Below are 22,971 nucleotides of genomic sequence, written 5' to 3'. Positions count from 1 at the left end.
TCTCCCCCTGCCTGTGTCTCTGCCTCTCTCTGTGTATCTCCCATGAATAAATAAATAAAAGCTAAAAAAAAAAAAAAAAAAAGAAAAGAATGCAGTGTGCAGAACTGTAGGTGTGTGCCGTGTGCTGTCCCAGCGGTGGGGGGCCTGGTGTCCTCCCCACAGCTGTAGCCCTGGAACAGTGCAGTGTCTGCCCGGCACACTGCACACGCTTGATGAAGACCCATTTAATGAGTGAGTCAACCCTACAGCTCTGGGGGTACTTTTTAATTTTGTAAGTGAAGCAACTTAACCTGGAAACTGAATGGCTGAGGTGGAAATAGAGCCAGGTTCCTAATAGCCATTCAACACTTACCACATTGTTTTAAAATTAATTTTAGTATTTTCAAGATCTGTAACCATTCGAACTGAGCCAAACATAAAATAATGTGAGATTTTTAGTCATGCTGCTTCAATAAAATGACCATTGTAGTTATGATTGGCATATAAGTCATAAATAGGTAATTATAATGTTCTTATAGAAGTACATACACAGTTTGCATTCTTTTTTTTTTTTTAAGATTTTATTTATTTATTCATAAGAGACAGAGAGAGAGAGAGAGAGAGAGAGGCAGAGACCCAGGCAGAGGGAGAAGCAGGCTCCGTGTAGGGAGCTCGATGTTGGACTCAATCCCGGGACCCCGGGGTCATGACCTGGGCTGAAGGCAGATGCTAAACCGCTGAGCCACCCAGGCGTCCCCATGGTTTGCTTTCTTGAGCGGTTAAAATATTTTTTATTTAATATTGTTTGCACTGTTAGTTTGTGAGCAAACCCTTTGTGGGAGTTACACAGAGGTTCTTTTAGTGAATTGTGCTCTCTGGGGTGTCATAAAGCCAGCGTTCGCTGAACAGTGTAGGATCCTTGATTTCGGTGTGAAAGGACCAGAGTTATCTAGTTGAAGCGACTCATTATTTAGAGGCGGAAATGGGCCTCCAAGTAATGATGTAGCTTCTCGGGGTCACACTGGCCTTTCATGTCGACACTGGAGAGAGAGCCTGGGCTATCCGGCCCTCTGTCCAGGTGTCTCCCTTGTAACCAGGCTTCGCAGCAAGTTGTAGAGAGTTGGCGTCTTGCGGTGCAGACTTACCTGGGCCACACGTTCAACACGTTGGGGTCGGGGGCGCGGAGGGCAGCCTTCCCCCGTCCGGATGCATTTAGAGAGCGGTGCTCCTGCCCTGCCTCGCGCTCTCGGGGTGTTTGGTGCCGAAGCGGCTGCGGGGGAGGCCCAGGTCGGTGAGGGCGGGGAGACGATGGAGGGTGGAGGCCGTTGTGTGGCGTCTGGGCCCTGTCCTTGCATCTGTGCGGGGCGGTGGCGCCAGGATTCTGGGGACAAAGGCCAGGAAAGTGAGAAGCTCCCGGACGTGGATGCGGGTGCGGAGCCAGGCTCTGGCCTTCACCGTGTCCTGGAGCGCAGAGTGGGGTCTGGACACCGTGTCCCTTGTTCGTCCTTATACTGTTTGATTTGTTTCAAGAAGCATCTATTGCTTTTGTTATTCAAAAGGCCTAATTAAAAATTCAAATCAATCTGTAGCTTTGTTATTTATGATTTTTTAAAGCAATCTGGGCTGCTCGAGGCCCCTGGGGGGCTCAGTCGGTTGATGTCAGCTCCGGTCCTGGGCTCGGGGTGACGAGCCTGAGCCCCGCATGGGCCTGGGCAGGGAGCCCTCGTGAGATTCCCTCCCTCCTCTCCGTGCCAGCCTGGCCCCGCAGCTCCTGTGCACACCCGCGCGCTCTCTTGCTCAAAAATAAATAAATAACCGCGATGCTTCATGAATTCGTGTGTCATCTGTGCGCAGGGCCACGTGATCTTTTCCATATTGTTCCAATTTTAGCGTATGAGCTGCTGAAGCAAGCACCGATGTCGTTGGTAGTGGTTTTTTGTTTGTTTTTTTAATGAACTTGTAACAGCGAGGTCAGGCAGTAGGATTTCCCATAGAAGGAAAACACGGATTACTTGGCTACCAGTTGGTCTGTTTGGATGCCTTCAATTGCACTGAAATTCTTCAGTAATAACATACAGAAAGGAACATCTTGAGGATAATTTTCAGATGTGCTTTCCCTAAGATCAAATTTTTCAAATGCTTATATTCGTCATTCACATAATTTTAAACATTTCCGCATACTTCACTTCATAATCTTTTACATTTAGCAGTAAACTGATTAAATTAGTATATTTACCAATGAAAGATGAATTTTCTTTTTTTTAAAGATTTTACTTATTTATTCATGAGAGACACAGAGAGAGACAGAGAGGCAGAGACACAGGCAGAGGGAGAAGCAGGCTCCACGCAGGGAGCCCGATGCGGGACTCGATCCCGAGTCTCCAGGGTCTGGCCCTGGGCCAAAGGCAGGCGCTGAACCGCTGAGCCACCCGGGCTGCCCTGAATGTTGTTTTCATGTGAAACCAAGGCTAATCAATTCTCATGCCCATAAATTAATAAAGACCAGACCTTCCTTTTGTCAAGAAATGAATTACTTAGTGTAGTTACATTTTTTTATTTAATAAGAGAACGACATAAACTCTTTCCATTTTGCAAATTTTTTTGACTTCTAAGGCTCTGAGCCTTCAATAACTCCAAATATGTGCAGGTACCCTTGTAATTTTCCAACAGAGGGGGTGCCTCATGCCCCAAGGTGGTGGTGTTTGTTTTGCTTATTTTTTTATTATTTATTTTTTTAAAGAATTTATTTTCTGGAGAGAGCGAGAGAGAGAGCAAGTTCAAGCAGAGGGAGAGGGAGAAGCAGACTCCCCGCAGAGCAGGGAGCCCAACGTGGGGCTCGATCCCAGGACCCCGAGATCATGACCTGAGCAGAGGGCAGACGCTTTACCACCTGAGCCACCCGGGCGCCCCTGTTTGTTTGTTTTAACTTACAGGTACTAATAAAAGAAAAATATTTTTGGATGTAAATATTTACTGGAACTTTGTTAGTCATAGGTTTCAAATAGCACTAAGAAAGCCATTATTCACATAAAGCTTAAAAAGTAGTCAATCTTAAAACTTGAGGAAAAATATTGGTAACAATTTGACTGTATTTGGGATGGAGAAAAAATACTAACGCTTTTCTTGGCTAAGGTCTCTGTGGTATAATCAGTTGATCTTGTAGCAGGCTTTTATTTTTTCTTTAGAGGAGCACAAAATTAGCTTTAAAAGACCATGAGAGTGTAGCCAAGACCTGATGCAGCACCTCCCATTGACGGGGGTTCTTTGCCAGGAGCCGGCGCGGCCTGCAGGAGCCACAGCAGCTGACGTACAAGCCCATAACCGAAGGGCTAGTTGACTTATGCTGCAGAAGAACAAAATCAATTATGCAAGATGGAACAATTATAAAGAAAAGTGGGGTGCAGGGGGAGCTAGATGGCGCTGAAGACGAAGATGCAAAGCTACGAGCCACGTGTGCAGCCCTGAAGGCCCTGCTGGGTCAATGAGGCAATGAGGGAGCAGCCAAAGACACTGTCTGGTAGACCAGAGTCCCTTAAAATCAGGGTGAACCAAAGACATTCTCGAAGGATGGTTCAGAAACAGCTGTAAACAATGGGACACTGTTGGGACATCTTACAGATTGATCTGCTGAAGGGCCTGGAGTCATCCGAATAATCAGAGTTTAGATGACTTTTTAAAAGAAGACGAGAGTCGAGAGGTGGAAGCTGCATCCACACACACGGGTGAGTCATTTTTTAAACATCTGTGCGATTGGAACAGGACTTTGGTCCTCTGTGAGCCTTTTCTGCCAGTAGCTGTTCACCCTGAGGTCACGCCTTTCACTGTGATAGAGGCTTTGCTCCACGCATTCCTGTTTACACTGTTAGGCAAACACAAAGCTAAAGCCTCAAATAGTGAATTCCAGGGAACTTAAGGTCTTGCACGCGGCTTCCCTGGGCAGGAGCAGTGTTAGCAGGTGACAGCGACGCCCCTTCCTGCTCCCCCCACCCAGGAACAGGGAACGTTCAGCGCGTTTTCCCTGCATTCGTGGCTTGAACAGCTGCCGAAGGTTCAATGCCCCGAGCACCCTGTGCTGTGTCCTGGGTGGGTGGGTGGTGGGTGGACGCGTCTTCTGGGGTGCTGCCTCTCCCTCCCACGATCTCCCCCAGGGGCCGCCGAGAGGAGGCTGCAGACCCTGCTTCCCCCGGAAGCAGGTCTCCTTCCTCACGATCACATTTAGAGGACGCTGAGAATCCGCTCCTTCCGACACTGGCAGGTAAAGGAAGGACCAAGGACTTCACGGCAGCCTAGAAAACTAGAGGAGCGCAAAGAGAAGCATTTTAAGTAAACAGTGGACATAAAATTCTGCTATAGGAACCGACCTTTATCCAGCTGGTTCCCGTTCCCTAGTCTTGCTCTTCCTTCGATAAACAGAGAATGTGCTGCAAATAGGCTTGTTTGTATTAGGAGCTTTAGTCGTGGAGTCAATTGTGGCTGCGGGATTTCTGGCTTAGAGGGTATTTTGGAAGCTGTACTAAAATATCAATACCTATGACTGTGTTTCCCCTGGAGAGGTTACGCCACACCCCGTCCGTGGGGGCGTCGGCAGGCTTTCCTCTCGACGTGCAAGTCAGAGTAGCATTTTGTTCTGAACAGAACTTAGTTCAGTACGTTAGTTTGCCTTTATTCATTTATTTTTTAACTTGACATTTTTTGGTTGATGCTTTTGATTCATGTCTAACCAGGAGTCCTTACATTTGATGCTTTGGTTGGCCCAAGGGGCTCTGGGGCTTTGGTTAAGCTTTCAGACCTGTGGGTTCATAAGGGAAGGTCTTCAGGGGAGGAGCTCTGCTCTCTGGGTAGCTTTACCCCAAGTCACAGGATATTCAAGCACAGATGCCCTAGGTGGGGAGATGTGGGGCTCGTAAGGAGCACCTGCACCACTTCATGGCAAAGCATTTCCATAAACCCTAAAGTCATGTAGTAATACAATGTTACACTTTTCATAAGTTTACTTACTTTTGAAAGCAAAACCTTAAAGTGTTCTTTTCAGTTTTTAAAAAGGTATTTTGATTTTATTTTTTTAAGATTTTATTTTATTTTTTGCATTTTTTTTATTTTTTACATTTTTTAATTTAAATTCAATTTGCCAACATATAGTATAACACCTATGTGCCACCCGGCACATCACGTGCCCGCCTCACTGCCTGTCACCCAGTCACTCCATCTCCCCACCCTCCTTCCCCTCCGCAACCCTTTGTGTTTCCCAGAGTTAGGAGTCTCTCAGGGTTTGTCTCCCTCTCGAATTTTTCCCACTCATTTCCCTTCTTTTCCTTTATTTTAGAGACAGAGTAAGAGAGAGGACTAGTGGAGGGGGGAGGTGCTGAGGGAGAGGGAGAAGCAGGTTCCCCGCAGAACAGGGCACCCAATGCGGGGCTCCATCCCAGGACCTGAGATCATGACCTGAGCCAAAGGCAGGCGCTTCACGGACTGAGCCACCCAGGTGCCCCTAATTCTTTAAAAGATCTTTAAGGGAGCTTCTGTACCTTAAAAAATTAATTTCAGAAAAGCTGATTTCTGTCGTTTAGAATTAACCAGCAATTGAGATTTTATATGTAAGGAAACAAAGTGTAAATACTAGCTTTTTGGGGTATAAATAAAAGCAGCATTTTAATTAATGTATCTTGATTTGGCATCTTGGTGTTTTGTTTTTTCTTCTCTCCTGAGCAAAAGCTTTGCCCTGTAATAGATGAGGGCCCCGAACGTTACACCTCTAACTGAAATTGGCTCACTCAGGGATGGATGTTTGCAGACCATTAGTTTTATAGTTATGCTTGTTAGTATAACATTTGTTTTAAAAGCAGAATTTTTAATATCTTAAATGATAGTTCATTCTCTGGCAGTAAGACACCTGGCTTAGTTGTTTAGGACCTCAGTGATAACACCTTACTTCTCATTTCCTTTGCCATGTAAAATGTGTCAAGTACTTTTGCCACAGACAAGCACATTTCATGCACATGGGCCATGCACGAGCTTGTGTGGTACTGGTTGTTGAGAAGTGAGAGTTGCTGTGCTGCTGAGGTTATAATGAGGAACTGAGTGAAATGCATCCTGTATTAGGTGACCTCATGTGATACCATATGATGACTTGAATGACTGCTAAACCAATTTCGGAAATTATATAAGGAATATCCGTATATAATAACATTTTAAATTTCTGTAAATAGAATTGTCTGAATTTTCCCCTGCAGATCATTAAGAATATTTTTCAACATAAGGTCATTGTTTTTAGGGCATAAAACATCAACAAGAGAAGAAGACAGAAAGCAAACTGGTAATATTGTAATTTCATCAAAAATGATGAGATTGATATCCATGAAATATAAATTCGTAAAAATACAAATTGATCAGAAGACCAAATTCTTTTTTTTTTTTTAAGATTTTTATTTATTTATTCATGAGATACACACAGAGAGAGAGAGAGGCAGAGACACAGGCAGAGGGAGAAGCAGGCTCCATGCAGGGAGCCCGATGGGGGACTCGATCCCAGGACCTGGGGTCACGCCCTGAGCCGAAGGCAGACGCTCCACCGCTGAGCCGCCCGGGTGCCCCTAGAATTAGAGCCTTGACACATCTTTAAAGGAAACACTACATGAGCGTAAAAGGGATCGTCTGACTTTCTTCTGAGACTAACATGGAGTGCTTTGAGCTTTTCTTAATTTTTCCATATGGTCTCTACCACATGTTCATGTCGGGAGATAATCAAGAATAAGATATTTGTACATTGGAAATCATTTAAGATAAAATGTACTTTGCAAATAAATACAATCATGTTATTTTTCAGTGATTTTTTTTTTTTCATCTTTTAAGATTTGGCTTCTAACTTCAATTCCTCCTTGCCAGCATGTGAATTTTTCCTTACTCCTGGAGGGCCATTCCAATCTCCTGCACCAGAAAGGAGCATTTGCTCTTGCCAGTATAGGGTGGCAATATTTGGAGGAACTCCAGTACAGTGGCAGAAGGGATTCAAGTCTGGTGGGATCTTGTCTCATCTGTATTACATTTAAAAGTGTCTTTTTCCAGACGGGGCAGGAGAAATCTTGCAAATGTGCAGGTTAATGCAACGGGGCCAGATTTTTCTCTTTGTAACTTAGTGAATGGAGAGAAATAGTCTCTGTATGTTTCCTTTGTTCTAGTTTTAAAACCTCCTATGTGTTCCACTTTTAGGGCATTTCCCATTTGTCTGACTTGCTTTTCCATGGAATTTGTCAGAACAAAGACAACATTTTATGGTGGGATTACATACATTCCTTGTGTCCCTGTGACAGGCCAAACCCACCAGAAATAACGGTGAGGGCAACGATCGACGGGATGTTAAATATCAGCGTAGGGTATCGGTATAGATATTTGGAAATTCATGAGTAGAGAAATTAAGAGTCCTATCAGAGAAGATAAAAAAGATTAATTTTTCTTTTTTGTTTCAAAGATTTATTTATTTATTTATTCATGATAGACAGAGAGAGAGAGAGGCAGAGACACAGGAAGAGGGAGAAGCAGGCTCCATGCAGGGAGCCCGACGTGGGACTCGATCCCAGGACTCCAGGATCGCGCCCTGGACCGAAGACAGGCGCCAAACCGCTGAGCCACCCGGGGATCCCCAAGATTAATTTTTCAAAGGAATTTTCCAGAAAGAACGTTGAAGTCTGTCATGTGTAAGGATTGTACTGCGAGAGGCCAGATTACGGCTGGAGCAGCTTTTAGGGAAGATGTGTGTGTCCTTGCAGCAAAGGATCTGCGAGATAGTACCATTAACTAAAGAAATACCAGTTAAAATAAGGCAGGAGGATAAATTCATGTATTTTCAACCTACATTTTTTGTTTTTTAAAAATGAGGAGGCCCAGTGCTTGTTGGGTTGAAGGGTGCAGAGGGCTGTTTGGGGTGCAGTTAAAGCACCGCAAGGAAGTCCACACCCTCTGGCTCAGTAATTCCAAGCGTAAACATTTATCTTTGGAAAGTAATTTAAAGGACTTAAACACAGTGCCCCAGAAACCCAGGAAGTACACATGCTCCAAGTGCTGCGTAGAAACCTTATTTTTCCACTTTACACATTTTCCAAAATAAAGGGCACACATTTGGTGCTCAGAGACGGACGTGCAGCAGTCACACGACACAGTCACACGGCCCCAGGCGCACAGGTCTGTTCATCCTACATCTGAACTTGGGCGTGTGCTTGCACGAGCATCCCGGACACCGGCCAGGGCTCTGGACACGGGCTGTGTGGGACGCAGTTCTGTGCTCATGCAGCGAACCTGGACGCTGTGCTGACTTTGCTTATAAGTAGACAAATGCAAAACGCACGTGCACAGCGGCGAGGCCAGTCACGCCCTGTAAGGTGAGAGGTTCGGGGCAGCAACCGCGCCGCTGCCAAGTCCTGCGCACGAGATGCCCGGGAAAGTGCCTGTCCTTCGGCGTCCTTAATGTTTCCTCTCGCATTCTTTTCTCTAGATCCTGGTTGCTGGTTGGGGCTTCCAAACTCCTCCCAGGTACCTGCATCAGAATTCCTTGAGCTGTTTAAAAATATAAATGAACTCTGGTTCATTCATGTGCGCCTTTTTTCCAAGTTTTTATTCTGAAATAATTTTAAACCCTCAAGAAACTTGGAGGGGTGCATGGATGGCTCGGGTCCTGCTCTCAGGGTCCAGGGATGGGTCCCAGCGTCAGGTTCTGTGCTCAGGGGGCAGTCTGCTGGAGACTCTCCCTCTGCCCCCTCACTGTCCTCACATACACGCTCTAGAATAAATAAATAAAATGTTAAAAAAAAAAAAAAAGCTTAGAGAGTTCCCCTTGACCCTTCACCCAGCATTTCTTCCTGTTATCCCACGTAACTATAGCACAGTTATTGACACAAGGGAATGAGCATTGGCATAATATGACTAACTGATCTATAAGCCTTATTTAAATTCTGCTAGTTTTCCTATTTATATCCTTCTTGTGGCCCAGAATCTGATCTAGGACCCCTCATTGCACTGAATTGCCGTGTTTTCCCAGGGTCTGTGTGTGATGATAGCTCTTCAGTGTTTATCTTCCACGTCCTTGGCGATTTTGAAGAGCACTATATATATATATATATATATATATATATATATATATATTTGTTTGCATATATATAAACATTTCTCAATTTGGGTCTATCTGATGTTTTCTCATGATTAGATTGAGGTTCTGCATTTGGGGCAGAAATACCCCAAACAAGAAGCCTGCACTTGTCAGGACATCACATCAGGGAGTGTGTGAAGTCAGAGTCTGATGACTGGTGACACTTTGATTGCTTAGGTAACGTGTCTGCCCAGGGTGTTTTTTTTTTTTTTTTTTTCTCTGTAAAGTTACTATTTTTTCCTTTGTAATTAAGTATCTTGTAAGGAGATACTTTGCAAATATCCCATTTCTCAATAAAAAAAATACCACAAGGCCGATACAACAGTCATAATTCTTTCAGTCAAGGGCACCTGTGGTTTGATGATTTCACAAATACCCTGATTCCCACCAAACCCAGACTCTTGCCTGCAATAATTATTACTGTGATATTTGCTTAATTTCTTATCTCTGCCGTTCCTTCCATGTTCAATAATTGGAGAGTAACTGTAAAAAGAATCGTCCCTTTTTCCAAGCATCCGTGTTTGTGTCCGTCCAGCCTCATGAGTGTTTATTTTACTCTGTGGGTTCTCACCCGACACCAGTGGTAATTTGTTTTCCCGCTCAGATTGTTGTAGCCTTGGCGCTGTGAGCTCCTCTGAATCAGCTTTTGTCTTCCTTCCACCTTTTTTTAGCACCTCTATACGTCGAGACATCACAAGATATCCCAGTTGCCATATACTTTTCCTGCAAGGGCTCTAGAGCTCCGAGGGTTTCCTATTGGAGAACGGAGCTTAGAGACCAAGGTTCGGGCGCTGGGCCCCTCCCTGCGGCTTGCGTGTCCTTGCTCGTAGGCCTTTGGGCGGCAGCCGGATGCACAGCTATGCTCCGACATCTGTTTGAATATCTGTGTCTAGAAACGCAGCGTTCCTACTGCTCGCTCGTGCCGCGCGTCGGGCAGAGTTCCTTCTAACGCTCCTCCCTTTCTCACCTGTAGCTCCTTCCTCCAGCGGTGAGAGGCTCGGCTCCCAGTATCTGTGATATATTTGCTTGTCTGTTCAGATCCTGCACACGGAAAGCCGTGACTCCAGCCGCAGCCCGTTTTGTGTCCCAGGGGCCACCTGGCAACGTCTGCAGAGACGGTCAGTGGCCCCGGCGCAGGCGGGTGTGCTGATGGCATCTCGCTTCCCGGGAGGCACAGGACAGCCCCCAGCCCGGAACCAGGTGGCCCTTGGACAGACAGCAGGTGCTTCACTCACTAGCACATAGCATCTGCGTAGTTACTTCTTTAGTCCTACGGTGTTCGGTGCAACAGTGCTACTGATGCATTAGGGCAGTTCTTTCCTCCAGCCCTTCAGGGCGGCTGGTAGGGCTCGTAACCCAGTTAGGGTCGCCGATGGACTGAGCGTGTGTTCTAAAAGTCAGAGCAGTGCAGAAGGATGTGCTCAGAAAGTGGGGATCTGTTTGTATGAGTGCCCCAGGTGGTTCTGATTTTACCTTTTTTCAGAACCAGTGGTGTAGCTCATGGGCTTTGAAGTCAGACCTGAACTTAAATCCCATGTCTAATCAGGTATGTGATGTCCCACAGGTCACTTTCTCTCGCTGAGCCTGTATTTCCAGGGGTTGTGGTGAGGGTATGAAAATACTCGTGCGGTATTTACCAAAATGCACGAGATTGGAGACCAGCTGAGAGATGTGTTCATTCTTTCATGTATCTACTTAATTGATAAATTGCATTGCTACCATGTGCCGTGTACTATTCGCTAATGAGACAAAATAACGAAGACATGGTTCATGCCTTTGAGTGGTTCACATTTTAGGGGCGCTGTTGGCAGTTTTGCAGAATATATAATGGCCATTTCTTACTTTGATGTGCAATATAGGAGACTAAGATAATAGCGAATCATGACTTTATGGAAGCTTCACCCTAGAAAGCCTAACGGGTGCAGACGATGTATGTATCTCTGGTGAGCTCTCGTGGTAAAAAAAAAAAAAAAAAAAAAAAAAAAAAAAAAAAAAAAAAACAAAAACAAAAACAAAAAAAAAAAAACTGTAATCTAGAGATGTAGATCATTATGTTCTCTGACTCTCTCAAATAGAAGTGATTTCAGGTTCCTAAGGATGTCTAGATGTCAGACTGTTTGAGTGAAATTGAACTGTCTTGTGAGCACTTGTAGTCAGGTGTTCAGAGTTCTTGGATACTAGGCATTCAGGTGGTTTTTAAAAATATATATGCAAATGTTCTAGAGCAGTGCCTCTCAATTTTAGTATGCACAGAAGTCATCCAGGGATTTAGTTAAAAAGTAAAATCAGTAGATCTGGACCGGAGCCTGGGACTCCATATTTATGACCAGCTGCTGGCAGATGCAACTGGTTGTGGGTCACACTTTGAGCATCAAGGGTATTGCATGACTTGGAAATCGTATTTTCTGGCTTTGGATCCTTGCTCTTCAACTTATTAGAGATGTGCCTATTATTATTAGTCATTGATTTCAATCTTAGCAAATTGTACCTTGAGGTTATTAGCTATTGAAGTCTCAACTTGTAGCAGATCAACATTTTAAATTAACAGTGCGTGAAGACAAACCTCTAACAACTAATTGGTAGAATTGAAAAACAAGTGCCCTGATTTGGTATTCCAGCTGAAGATGTGCTTCTCACATTTGGATCTCCATATTATCTTTAAGATTTTTCTTCCCGATTGTGACAGCTACTAAAGCTAAGTACCTAAATAAACTGAAATTAGGACCAGAGTGGTGTTTTGTTTTGTTTTTTTTTAGTAGGCTCCATTCCCAGCATGGAGCCCAAGGCAGGGCTTGAACTCACAACCCTGAGATCAAGACCTGTGGTGAGACCGAGAGTCACATGCTTAAGGGATAGAGCCACTGAGGTGCCGCAGGACCAGAGGTTTAAAAAGAAAAGAAAAGAAAAAATATGTGTATGTATATACATACACACAGGTATAAAAACACTGTTCTCACTATATTAATATATAAATAATAAATAAAAATGTTTTCTTGGAATAGATTTTCAGCCATCAATAAATAAAGCAACACATTGTATTGCTTACATTGTCCTGCTAAAATTTCTAATCTCTATGTTTTTGAATTTAACTTATTTTTTGGTATAAAAGTACATTTCTGTAATTCATATTCTAAATCGGGGGTTATGTGCTCAGGTGTACAAGGAGTGGAATATAAAAAAGTTTTGATTTTACTGCAGAGAAAAAAATGACTTTTTTTTTCTTTTTTTTTTTTTTTTTTTTAGGAAAATGACTTTCTTTTGAAAAAAATATTGAGGTTAGATGTGAATGGTTTGCCAGTTAGACTAACAGAAGATCTCCTTAGGGTGTTTCCAGGAGATCTGACACTGAGAAACTCTTTGTGATCACTTGATGTAGCTCAGGTGGACTTGGGGCCGTTCACTTGGAGCTAAATGTCTGTGGCAACAGCACATCCTTTCCTCCCCAAAACACAGGGTCAGGGACCTTAAGGGAATTTAAGTGGCCAATTAGTGTATTCCACGAACTAAACGGAATTGTCTTAGTCCCAATTAATGAGGGTTCCAGGACCTTCAAAACAAAATAATTATTACAGGCATGTGACAGTAGGTATAGACGGATTAGCCACCCTGGCAGTGTAGCAGCACCAGCCGCTCGGGGCCCCCTAATTCTCAGGCCTCCTGCTCTGGAGAGCCCTGTACACTCTTCCCACTGGTTGGGGACCCCGTTTATGTGAGTTACAGCTGTTGGTCTTTACCATAGAAGGAATTAAAACAGAATTTTAAGATATTCATTAATTCATTAAAAAGTAAAACAATCGCATGTTAACATAAGTATTTCGTGAAAAATAGCTATATTTCTCCACGTAAAGACTGAGAATAGTGGCATTGTTTTATGCTATTTACAGGTAGAGGACACCTGGTTCTTCCGTCTGCTTTTCCACTGTCTGTGGGACACTCGTGGGTGAGGGGGACAGAGGGATATGTGGTGACGTCACGTAGTTCTGACCTCACGGGTGCCCTGGGAGCATCTTGGTTCCTCGGCTAGGGAGGGGTCGCCGAGGCTCCCTGAGGTCTCCTGCAGAGGGGACCCCTCTCCCCTGTTTCAGCCTCCCCGGCTGCATCCGTTTGAGCCCCAAGTCAAGCTCTGTGGTCCTCTGACTTCCTGCTGTGTCCAGTAAAGGCGGTCTCTTCCAAGTTCTGAAAAATACACTAAATGGATAGAATTTACTCAGTTTTGAGTTTTTCTCTTATAAATTATTCATATCTGTTCTCACCTCTTGTTAGTGAACATTATGTAGAAAGACAAATGAACGGTGAAATTACATTATTATTAATGCAAGACCTTGAATATATCATATAAAATTCATAAGCTTGTTTTTTGTTGTAATATACAGGCCCTTGGTTGACTTTTGTTTAAAAATAATACGTATCCATGGGATGCCTGCATGGCTCGGTTGGTTAAGCAACTGACTCCTGATTCCAGCTCAGGTTGTGACCTCAAGACCGTGAGATCGGGCGCCGAGTCGGGATCCGTGCTCAGGGCAGAGTCTGCTTGGCGTCCCCTCTCCCTCTGCCCTCCTGCCCATTCTCTCTCTCTCTCTCTTGGTCGCTCGCTCACTCGCTCGTTCATTCTCACTCTCAAATAAATCTTTGAAAAAAATACCCAGTAATATTTTCTGCAATGGAAAGATTCCTAATTTGTATTAGAGAAGTAACTATACTGCGTTTTATGGCATCTCACGCACTCAGTGTGACCCTCATGCAGACACGGTGGAGGGGAGGAGGGCCCTGCCGCGGGCGGCTCAGGAGGCCCAGCTGGGGTGTCACCCGCTGTGTGTGAGGCCGCCCCTCCCGGGGCCCGGTCCATGGGTGCTGCAGGACTGCAGAGGCAGGGGCAGCGCCTGCCGGGCTCAGGGGCTTGTGCGGTCGGGACGCGTTTGCTGAGCACCTACTGTGTGCCCTCGACCTCCGCTGACAAAGGCCGAGAACAGGGACAGTGAAGGAAGACGCGCGTGGCTCTCCGCGGTGGGGTCGCCTGCGCTCGTGCTCCAGGAGGACTGCCCAGGCCTCAAGGCGTCTGAGCACCGCGCGGCTGGCGGGGGCAGCAGTGAAGTTGCTGAACTTGTGTAGACGCGGCGCGTCCCGGAAGCTGCGTGTCCCCTGACGCCCGAGAGCTGTTGTGGGCGCTTCCTTCGAAGCACAGTGACTCAGGCGGTCTTGCCACGTGGGGCCAATGGGCGACCTGGAAAAGCCTAGAAAGCAAACCCTCTGCCAGAGGGCGGCTGAACTTGGCTACGGGTTATTTGAAGCACCGTGTTTACTTAAAGAGCTTGGAGAGCTAATCGAGTTTCCCCAAAGGCAGAGGGCTGGTTAAGAGGGTGCCTCGCGGGCGGCTGGGCGGGACGTGCCCCGCCGGGGACTTGCGCGCCTCTCCGGAGGGCCAGGCTACGGCGAGGGACAGCGAGGGACAGCGCTGCGTCAGCACCGAGGCTGCGCTGAGATGTGTAGAATTAAGGGTTTCTAGTGGGAAAAAGTCATCACAGAAGCTGCAGGTTCGGTTCAGAGATACGGGGTCGTCAAGTTTCTCCTCCCCGATGTCAGGTTAATGGGAAATTGGGAACCAAGAGCCGGCTTGTGTCACCCTCTCACGCCTAAAACCTTGCTTGGTAAGACAGGCACGTTTTTAAAATACTTGTTTGAATACCTGAATCACAAGCCTTATTTTTCTGCAACTTGTCATCCTTCTGAGTGGCTGCTCCGATCACAGCCAGGAGACCAGTTGGGATTAAAAGAAACTTGTCAGAGTATTTTCTTGTCCCATTGCTCTTACCCTCCTGGGTCAAAATACTTAGAGTTTCGGGCACAAGAGTTTCTTGACCTAAGTCACTGCTGGTAAATATCACATTGCTCTTTAAAGCATTTTTATCGGGGATCCCTGGGTGGCTCAGCGGTTTAGCACGGGCTTCAGCCTCCAGGATTGAGTCCCACATCGGGCTCCCTGCATGGAGCCTGCTTCTCCCTCTGCCTATGTCTCTGCCTCTCTCTCTCTCTCTGTCTCTCATGAATAAATAAATAAAATCTTTAAAACAACAACAACAACAACAACAAAACCAAAATAATGATGTCTTTGAGAATGGACACAGAGCTTTTACCCTAACGTTGCCAACAGGTGGGAGTGTGGTTCAAGGGTCACGATAGCAGAGAAGTGTCACTGCTGACCCTTTATCATCTGGTTGTTTGAATCACTGATGCTGGGATCTGATTGGGACTCTTCCTGGGTCCTTGGCTGCTTGGTCTTTGAAATACGAGTATGGAACTTGGAGGAGTCCAATTTGTGGGTTGTGGGTGGGTTTGCAAAGTGGGTCTGCCTGAATTAGGAGCAAGTTGGCATTTCATACCAGTTGCTTCATTTAGGACCATTCCAGGTAGATGGTGTACTTTACGGACTTAGCTGAGGTGGTCACAGCGTGGCTGTTGTGGGGTTTGCCCACGCTCCGCTCAGTGACGTGTGTGCAGCACAGAGAGAGGCTGCTGGTAAAGTCTGATCCCAGACTCAGAGGCCATCGCGCTGAGCCTCCCGCATGACGCAGGGCTGGCCGCTGCACGGGTGTGGATGCCACGGAGCATCCACGGAGCATGCACACCTGTGGAGCAAACCGTCTTCTCCAGGGTGACGTTTCAAGCTATTACATATGTTGGACCAGCCAATCGTAAGAAGGAAAGAGTTTTTTAAGGTAAAAATTTTTGTGGTAGTTTATTTAATGAAAAGAGGTAAAAGTTCTACTCTTGGAAGATATTTTGGTGTCTTTATTGTTGCCGTCCATTGAAGACAACAGGCAAACCGGACGGTGTTCCCAAAAATCCTTATTTTCTCCTACAGACATCCCCAATCTTCCTAAACACAATGCTACTACCCTTTATGAGAACTCTGAACATTGTAAATTTTCCTTTTATGTTATTTTAGTGACAACCTTATCTTGAGCCGTGTTCTGTGTTTTGGTCGGTTTTCGTTGTTGTCAGAAAGACTTTTAAGAGATTTGTTAGTTTAGTTAGCTGTTTACTTGTTTTTAACCTTGAGAACTTTTAGATAAATACTTTGTTTTTCTCTGAGATTCTAACTCTTGTTAAAAATGCATTTTATACTTTGAGTCATGTTTTTCTGATTATGGTGTATTTTGGAAAAGAGTGTTAGGATCCTTTCTGAGGTCAAGAATTTTTACTTTAAATTGAACACCAATAAAAAATAAATAAAAAATAAAAAATAAATAAAAAATAAAAAATAAATTCATTATTAAAAAAAAAAACCAACAACAACAAAAAAGAATTTTTACTTTAAGAATGAGGGAAGAAGAAACGTCAAAATCCAAGTAAGCTAGTATTAAATAAACTGCTATTTAATCCTTTGAGAGCCGGGGTTCTGTTTGGTGTCCAGTTCCCTTGTCTGCTGAACTGATTAATGATAGGGGATCTGTTTTCCCCCAGTAAGTGCTTTTCTGCAATTCCTGAAGATGCCTATGCAAAAGGAACTCTTTCCAGAGATTTTTCTGATTAAAGACAACAATGCAAACACTAGCACCTGGGACACTATCTCTCGGCTTGTGTGATACCATTTTCTCCAAATATGGCTTTGAATTGATTTACCATTTTTCTCATAGTCGTAGCCACATATTATTACAACCACATGAAATGTATGTGCTGTGGGCCAAGGCCATAGGAAACAGAAAAAAGGAAAATCCTTCTTCTGTTAGAAACTTAGGATACTGGGTGGAAATAATTTTTAAAACTTTCTCGATGTTGTGCGGCCCTGGGTGCTCAGTCGGTTAAGCATCTGACCCTTGGTTTCAGCTCAGGTCGTGATGTCAGGGTCACGGGACGGATCCCCCATCGAGCTCCCTGTTTCTCTCTCCCTCTGCACCTCCCCCTGCTCACTTTCTAAATATATAAATACGATCTTTAAAAAAAGTTCTTAATGTTGCTAGCGTTTCCTCAGCAGTAGTCTAAGGAAGACACTTTTCATTACTGACAATCTTGAAAAAGACATCTTGTCCTTCTCCATTTTGCTGTTTCAAAGCAGAAACCTTACTGAAGAAAGTATCCCAAAGTTTTGTGTCTTCCGTCCATGAATTTAAATCATTTTGAAATCCATCATAGCTGACAGCTATGCCTCTGGAGTCCTTTTGTTGGCAAACCTTCTTAAATATCAGATGGAAAGCAGAGGTGAGCTGATCAATAATTATTGTTACTAAAAGAGATGTCCTTTAACATATAGAAGGTTGCAGTCCCCACACTTCTGTTATTCTGGGAACTGCCTGCCTTATTAAATAGGCTCATTCAGTCCTGTGTTCAACACGTGTCATGAGCTTTCTCCGGGCCCCACTGTCTGTGATGGAGCCAGGAGCGGGCAGCGGTCCCAGGTCCTGCTCCTAGTGTTCGCTGCCGGGCTGGTTCACCAGGCGCCAGCCAGCCCCTGGCGCTGCCCTACAGGCGGGGGTCACGCTCCGTGGAGGAAGAAGTGAGCCATAAATAAGTATGTACGTCGGTGATTAAGCTAATTTCAGGCAGGGATCAGTGCTTCAAGGTCCAGGAGTGCTCACCGTGGGCGCGGACAGATCTATGTCACCGGGGGGAGGAGGAGACAAACACTGGTCAGTCACAGAGATAAACAGGGCTAAAGCCACAAAGGAGAAGTGCAGTCCTAGGGGACCATATGAGTGGGTGGGTGGGTGGGGAGGAGTCCATTTTGGGGGAAAATAGGGAAGATTTCCTGGAGGAGGTGACATGTGGGCTAAGACTTGGGTGACGACTAGGTGTGTCAGTCTCTGAGCGCTGCCACATGCGGTGCCCCGGACTGGACGGTTAGGGCGATAGAAGCCTGGATCAAGGTGTCCCTTCAAGGTCTCCAAGGAGGATGTCTTCCGTCCTCTCTCCCAGCTTCTAGTGGTTTGCTGGTCGGCTTTAGCATTTCTGGCTTGTGGACACGTCACCCCGTCTCGGCCTTCATCCTGACTTGGGTGTTCTCCCCGCGCGTGCACGTGCATGTGTGTGTGTGTGTGTGTGTTCACCCTTCCCCTTTACGTCAGGACACCGGGCATCTGAGTTCATCTCAAGAAATTACTCTGTTGACCGTGTTTCCAAATGAGGCTCCATCCTGCGGCACTGGGGTTAGGACTTCAGTGGATGGACTTGGGTCATGGCAAGTCCCAACACCAGCCATTGGCCAAGTGAAGACAACAGGATGGAAAACCTTTTTCTCAGGAAGTGAAGACAACGTGTGCAGCGTGGCCCACTCGGGGATAGACGTGGGAGCCGGGGCAGTGCGGTGACCCCAGGACCTTGGAAGGGTCTGACGGCTGCAGAGGCCACAGGAGCCCTGAGCACGGCCTGCAGGAAAGCGTGATCACCGTCTCCAGGTGCTGGCCTCCAGTAGCAGGAGTTTGTCTGTCGGGAGGCAGAGAGGCTGCGGCTGCAGCTGCAGAGGAGCTCGTGGGTTCGGGACGTCCTGGGTCAGAGTTCCCTAATGTCACTCGGGAACAGGATCTCAGGGATGAGGGCTGGGACTCAGAACCTGAGGGGACTGTGTTTCAGGAAGAGGTCAGAGCAAGCAGCCCACGAAAAGGCAGAAAGAGCCATCTGCAGCAGGAAGTGCCTGGACGGTGCCCTGTTCGGAAAACCGAGTCCGAGGCGTCTTGGGACCGCAGGACGGGTGAGTGGGGTTGGGTCCTGCGTGGAGGTCAAGGAGGAGAGAGTGGGGGAGGGATGCGAGGCCAAGACGGGCTCTGTAGGAGGGGAGCGTGGAAGCCCGGCTGCTGCGCGTCGAGGAGTAGAAAGCAAAGCAGGTGTGAATACGTAGGAAGCACGTTTACCTGGGGCACAGTTACAGGAGAGCGTAAAATCCCGGGGAGCGGGTGGAGCATCAGCGTGGAGGCTGCTCCAGGCGTGGTGGCAGGTGGCACGGCGAGAGGCAGGGGCCCCGTGAGCTGGGATGGGCCGGCGACAAAGAGACGCAAGAGCGGTGTTTCCCTGCACAACCTCTGTCCTTTTCTCCAGACCCCAGATGGTGGAGAAGCCAGCGATGTGGGGACCCTATTGTAACTGTCCCGTGGGAGCAAGGCCTACGAGTCCAGGCAGAGGTTGCGGATTCCCAGGCCCTGGGCGGAGTGGGCGGGAGAGCAGTGGGCTCCCCTGTGGCTGCCGACTGGGGCGTGCATGTCCTCTGTCAGTCACAGGCTCACGCACACACTGCACTTTGTGCGATCCAGGCAGTGCCAGGTCGTCGCGGCCGCCTGCAGCTGCGCGTCACGCCCGTTCCCTTGCGGGGGTTCGCACACGGCCCGACTGTGTTTGCTCGTGGTGGCCGGGTCGCGGAGCCTGGTCCCGGCTGCGAGTGTTGCGAATGCCTGAGGAGCCACTGCCAGGAGCGGGGGATGGGGGGGGGGTGGGCTCCAGCAGAAAGTGGACCCGATCCTGCTCTGAATTAGCAAAGCGATCCTGACCTTATTGGCAAAACCAAAATCGGGGCAAGCAGACAAAATTTCTCTGTTAAAAATGGAAATGGCCGTGGAATTTAAGAAATAAAGCAAGTGAACAAAGGGCAAAACAGAGACAAATCAGGAAATAGACTCTTAGCTCCAGAGAACACAGTGATGGTCACGAGGGGGAGGTGGGCGGGATGGGCGGGAAGAGGTGCACCTGTCGTGATGAGTAGCGTGGAATCACTGGGCCGGACACTCGAAACTAGTATTACACCGTATGTCAACTATCCTGGATTTTAATAAAGCAAAAAAAGGACATGAGTTTAAATGAAGGGAAATACACCCAAATGTCCAACTTGGAGATGACACCATTGGTGCAAAATGAAAAAAGTTTGTGTCTGAATCATTTGTCATGAAAAAGAGACTAAGACTGTCGCCGTTTTGTGTATTTTCAGTTTTTCATTTAAAAGACGTTTGGGGTGCTGGGTGGCTCAGTCAGCGAAGCGTCTGAGTCTTGGTTTCGGCTCAGGTTGATCTCAGGGTCGAGCTCCAGGCTGGCTCCAAGCTGGGCGTGGAGCCTGCTTGCAATTCTGTCTCCTTCTCCCTCTGCCCCTGCCCCACTCGAGTTCTCTCTCACCTCTCAAAAAACAATGATGATAAAGATTTAAAAATTAAAAAAAAAAAAAAACAATGATGACTTTTGGGTGCCAGGGTGGCTCACGCAGCTAAATGTCCGATTCTTAGTCTCAGCTTGGGGCTCAATCAGGGTCGTGACTTTGAGCACCTCATCGGGCTCCACGCCGGGTGTGGAGCCTACTTTAAAAATTAAAAAAAAAAAAAAGAATAATAAATTATGATGACTTTTATATATCTTTTCATTTTTAAATGATTTTTTGTTGCACATTTGAGTTATGTTCATTTTAGTTACTGTTTTCCGTTTTCGATGTCTATGAGGTATAGATTGTTTTTACGTTATTGAAATATATGATCTTATTACAATATACTGGTTAATGATAATAACAACAACAAACCTTGCCTTTGTTATTAAAGCTCTTGTATTACAGGAAATCTCTGAAACCTTTAATATGATCCAAACTTGGAAAAACCATTCATTGGGTATATAATTTCTGTCACTTGTTATTTAAAACATAAATAAACACACGAAAAAATACAGACTGACATATGATGTTGAGGATTCTCAGGGATTCCAGTTTCTTGTTTCAGAAACTTGAGGGATTTGCCACCTGAGAAACTGATTTGACCCTAAAGCTAAGGTTAAGGATGTGGGTAGGAAAACCAGCACTGAGTAGGAAGCACCTCCACTCTCCTCTCTCTCCTTCTGGGAAGGAACTAAAGATGCATGGAAATAGAGATGAATTTCAAAATCTAAAAGATGGTTTGTTTTCTCTCTAAAGAAAGACTGAATTTTTTTTTTTAGGGTTCAAAGTGTAATTTTATTTAGATGTTACTTGTACATAATCTATAGTAAGATATATAACAGATAAAAATTGTTTAACAGGAGGTGTTTTTTTTTTTTAATACCACTTTAAGTTCAGTTTACAACAGCATTGGTAATACTGCAAGGTGACAGATACTCTGATTTATAAAACAAAAATTAACTTGCGTCTTGACTGTGATGGGCAAGCTGGCTGGCCAGGGCAGGGCGGCGGGGGTGGGTGGTTCTGGTCGGGAAGAGCCGACTAGGGGTGGGCGCGAGGGCCAGTCGAGCGCCCGGGGAAGCATTTTGGGGGAATTGCAAAAGGAGCTAACCCCCTCGGTGCTTTTTTGCCTCCGTACTCATTTCAAGTAGTTAACTGAATAACTGTCCACTTAGGAAACTAGTTTAACCCATTTTAGTGTTACTTTGGCTTATATTTATTGTTTTAAAAATAAGTGATCTTTAAAAAGATTTATTATTTATTTGAGAGAGAGAGTGTGCATGCACCCCGCAGGTATGTGCACATGGGGGGAGCAGAGGGACAGGGAGAGAACCTGCCGGAGACTCCCCACGAAGCACGGAGCCCGACACGGGGCTCGACGCCACCACCCCAAGATCACAGCCTGGGCTGAAACCAAGGGTCAGATGCTTAGTTGATGAGCCACTCAGGCGCCCCAGTAAGCGATCTTTTTTTTTTTTTTTTTTAGTGATCATTTTTAAAGAATGCTGAAATACACACTCGGCCATTCTTTTCAACCTGTTCCTATTCCTTGTTGGGGGGATGTCGGGAATCCATCCGCAGCAGCAGTTGCCTGGTTCTGAGCCTTCATATCAGGACGGAGGAAATGATGTGCAGTTCATCTCTTTAGAAGAATATGATTGATAGACGAGCAGTCAGTAGAACAGAACAAAGAGTCCAGAAATAAACCCACATGGATAACCAAGCGAGTTTTCCGCAGAGGTGCCAACGTCATTCTGTGGAGAAAGATTAGTCTTTTCCACGTGTGCCGCTGGGTTGGCTGGATCTCCTGCGGGACGGCTGAAATGGCCTTGATCTCTGTCTCACGGCAAATACCAAGGTCTTTAAAAAATAGATCATAGACCTAAATGTCGTAAAACCGAAAACCAAAAGTTACAGAGCAAAGGAGAGGAGGCCTTTGTGTGCCTAGGGTAGGCAGCGATGTCTGTCTCCGTCCGTGCAGGCGTCTGCAACAAAGCACGGGCATGGGTGGCTTAGGAAACACAGATTTAGTCTCTCACGGCTCTGGAGGCCGGAAGCCCGAGGTGCAGGTGCCGGCAGGTCGGTGGAGGCCGTCCGCACGTGGCGGAGGGGGCTGTGGGGCTCCCCGGGCACTAATCCCGTCCCAGAGGGCCTCTTCCACGTGACCTCATCACCTCCCACAGGCCCTTTCCTACCGTCCTCACAGTAGATCGAACAAGCATCCAGGCCATAGCAACTCCTTAGGACAAAGTCACTATTCATGAGATTAAAACAAACGAACAAAAAAGTTCTGATCAATTGGACTTCAAGACTGTACACATTTGTGGCCTCCAAAAGTTTCTATTTAAAAAATGAAAAAGCAAGGTGTAAAGGGGAAAAAATATTTGTAAAATAATGCCTGACAAAGAACTTGTATCTAGAAGGTTTAATGAACTTTTACAATAATAAGACAATGTCTTCAAAATCTGCAAACTTGAAAGGACACTTCAGTTATCTAAAATTCAGAGTGGGGACGCCTGGGTGGTCCAGCGGTGGAGCGTCTGCCTTCTGCCCAGGGCCTGGTCCTGGAGTCCCGGGATCGAGTCCCGCATCGGGCTCCCTGCATGGAGCCTGCTTCTCCCTCTGCCTCAGTCTCTGCCTCTCTCTGTGTCTCTCATGAATAAATAAATAAAAATCTTTTTAAAAAATAAATAAAATTCACAGTGAGGGGCACATGGCTGGCTCAGTCAGCGGAGTGTGCTTAACC

At 46.1% G+C, this 22,971-nt stretch overlaps 1 protein-coding gene and 1 non-coding gene across 7 annotated transcripts in view; one reads left to right on the top strand and one right to left on the bottom strand.

Annotated features, from left to right (window-relative positions):
- DISP1 (dispatched RND transporter family member 1) overlaps positions 1-22,971 on the top strand; it is a 155,991-nt gene that overhangs the window by 66,419 nt on the left and 66,601 nt on the right. Inside the window, exon 3 of one of the 6 annotated variants that reach the window (XM_038586421.1) lies at positions 18,680-18,797. The exons of the other annotated variants lie outside the window; for them this stretch is intronic. Coding sequence (XP_038442349.1) covers positions 18,680-18,797 — 118 coding nt within the window. The remainder of the gene's footprint in view (positions 1-18,679; positions 18,798-22,971) is intronic. 6 annotated transcript variants of the gene reach the window in all.
- Positions 1,789-1,893, bottom strand: LOC119868105. Its single transcript, XR_005385873.1, has one exon. It is a non-coding gene; the product is annotated as a U6 spliceosomal RNA (small nuclear RNA).

Source organism: Canis lupus, chromosome 38, assembly GCF_011100685.1.
Source record: "Canis lupus familiaris isolate Mischka breed German Shepherd chromosome 38, alternate assembly UU_Cfam_GSD_1.0, whole genome shotgun sequence".
NCBI lineage: Eukaryota > Metazoa > Chordata > Mammalia > Carnivora > Canidae > Canis > Canis lupus.
This window is presented reverse-complemented; position numbering and strand designations above follow the sequence as displayed.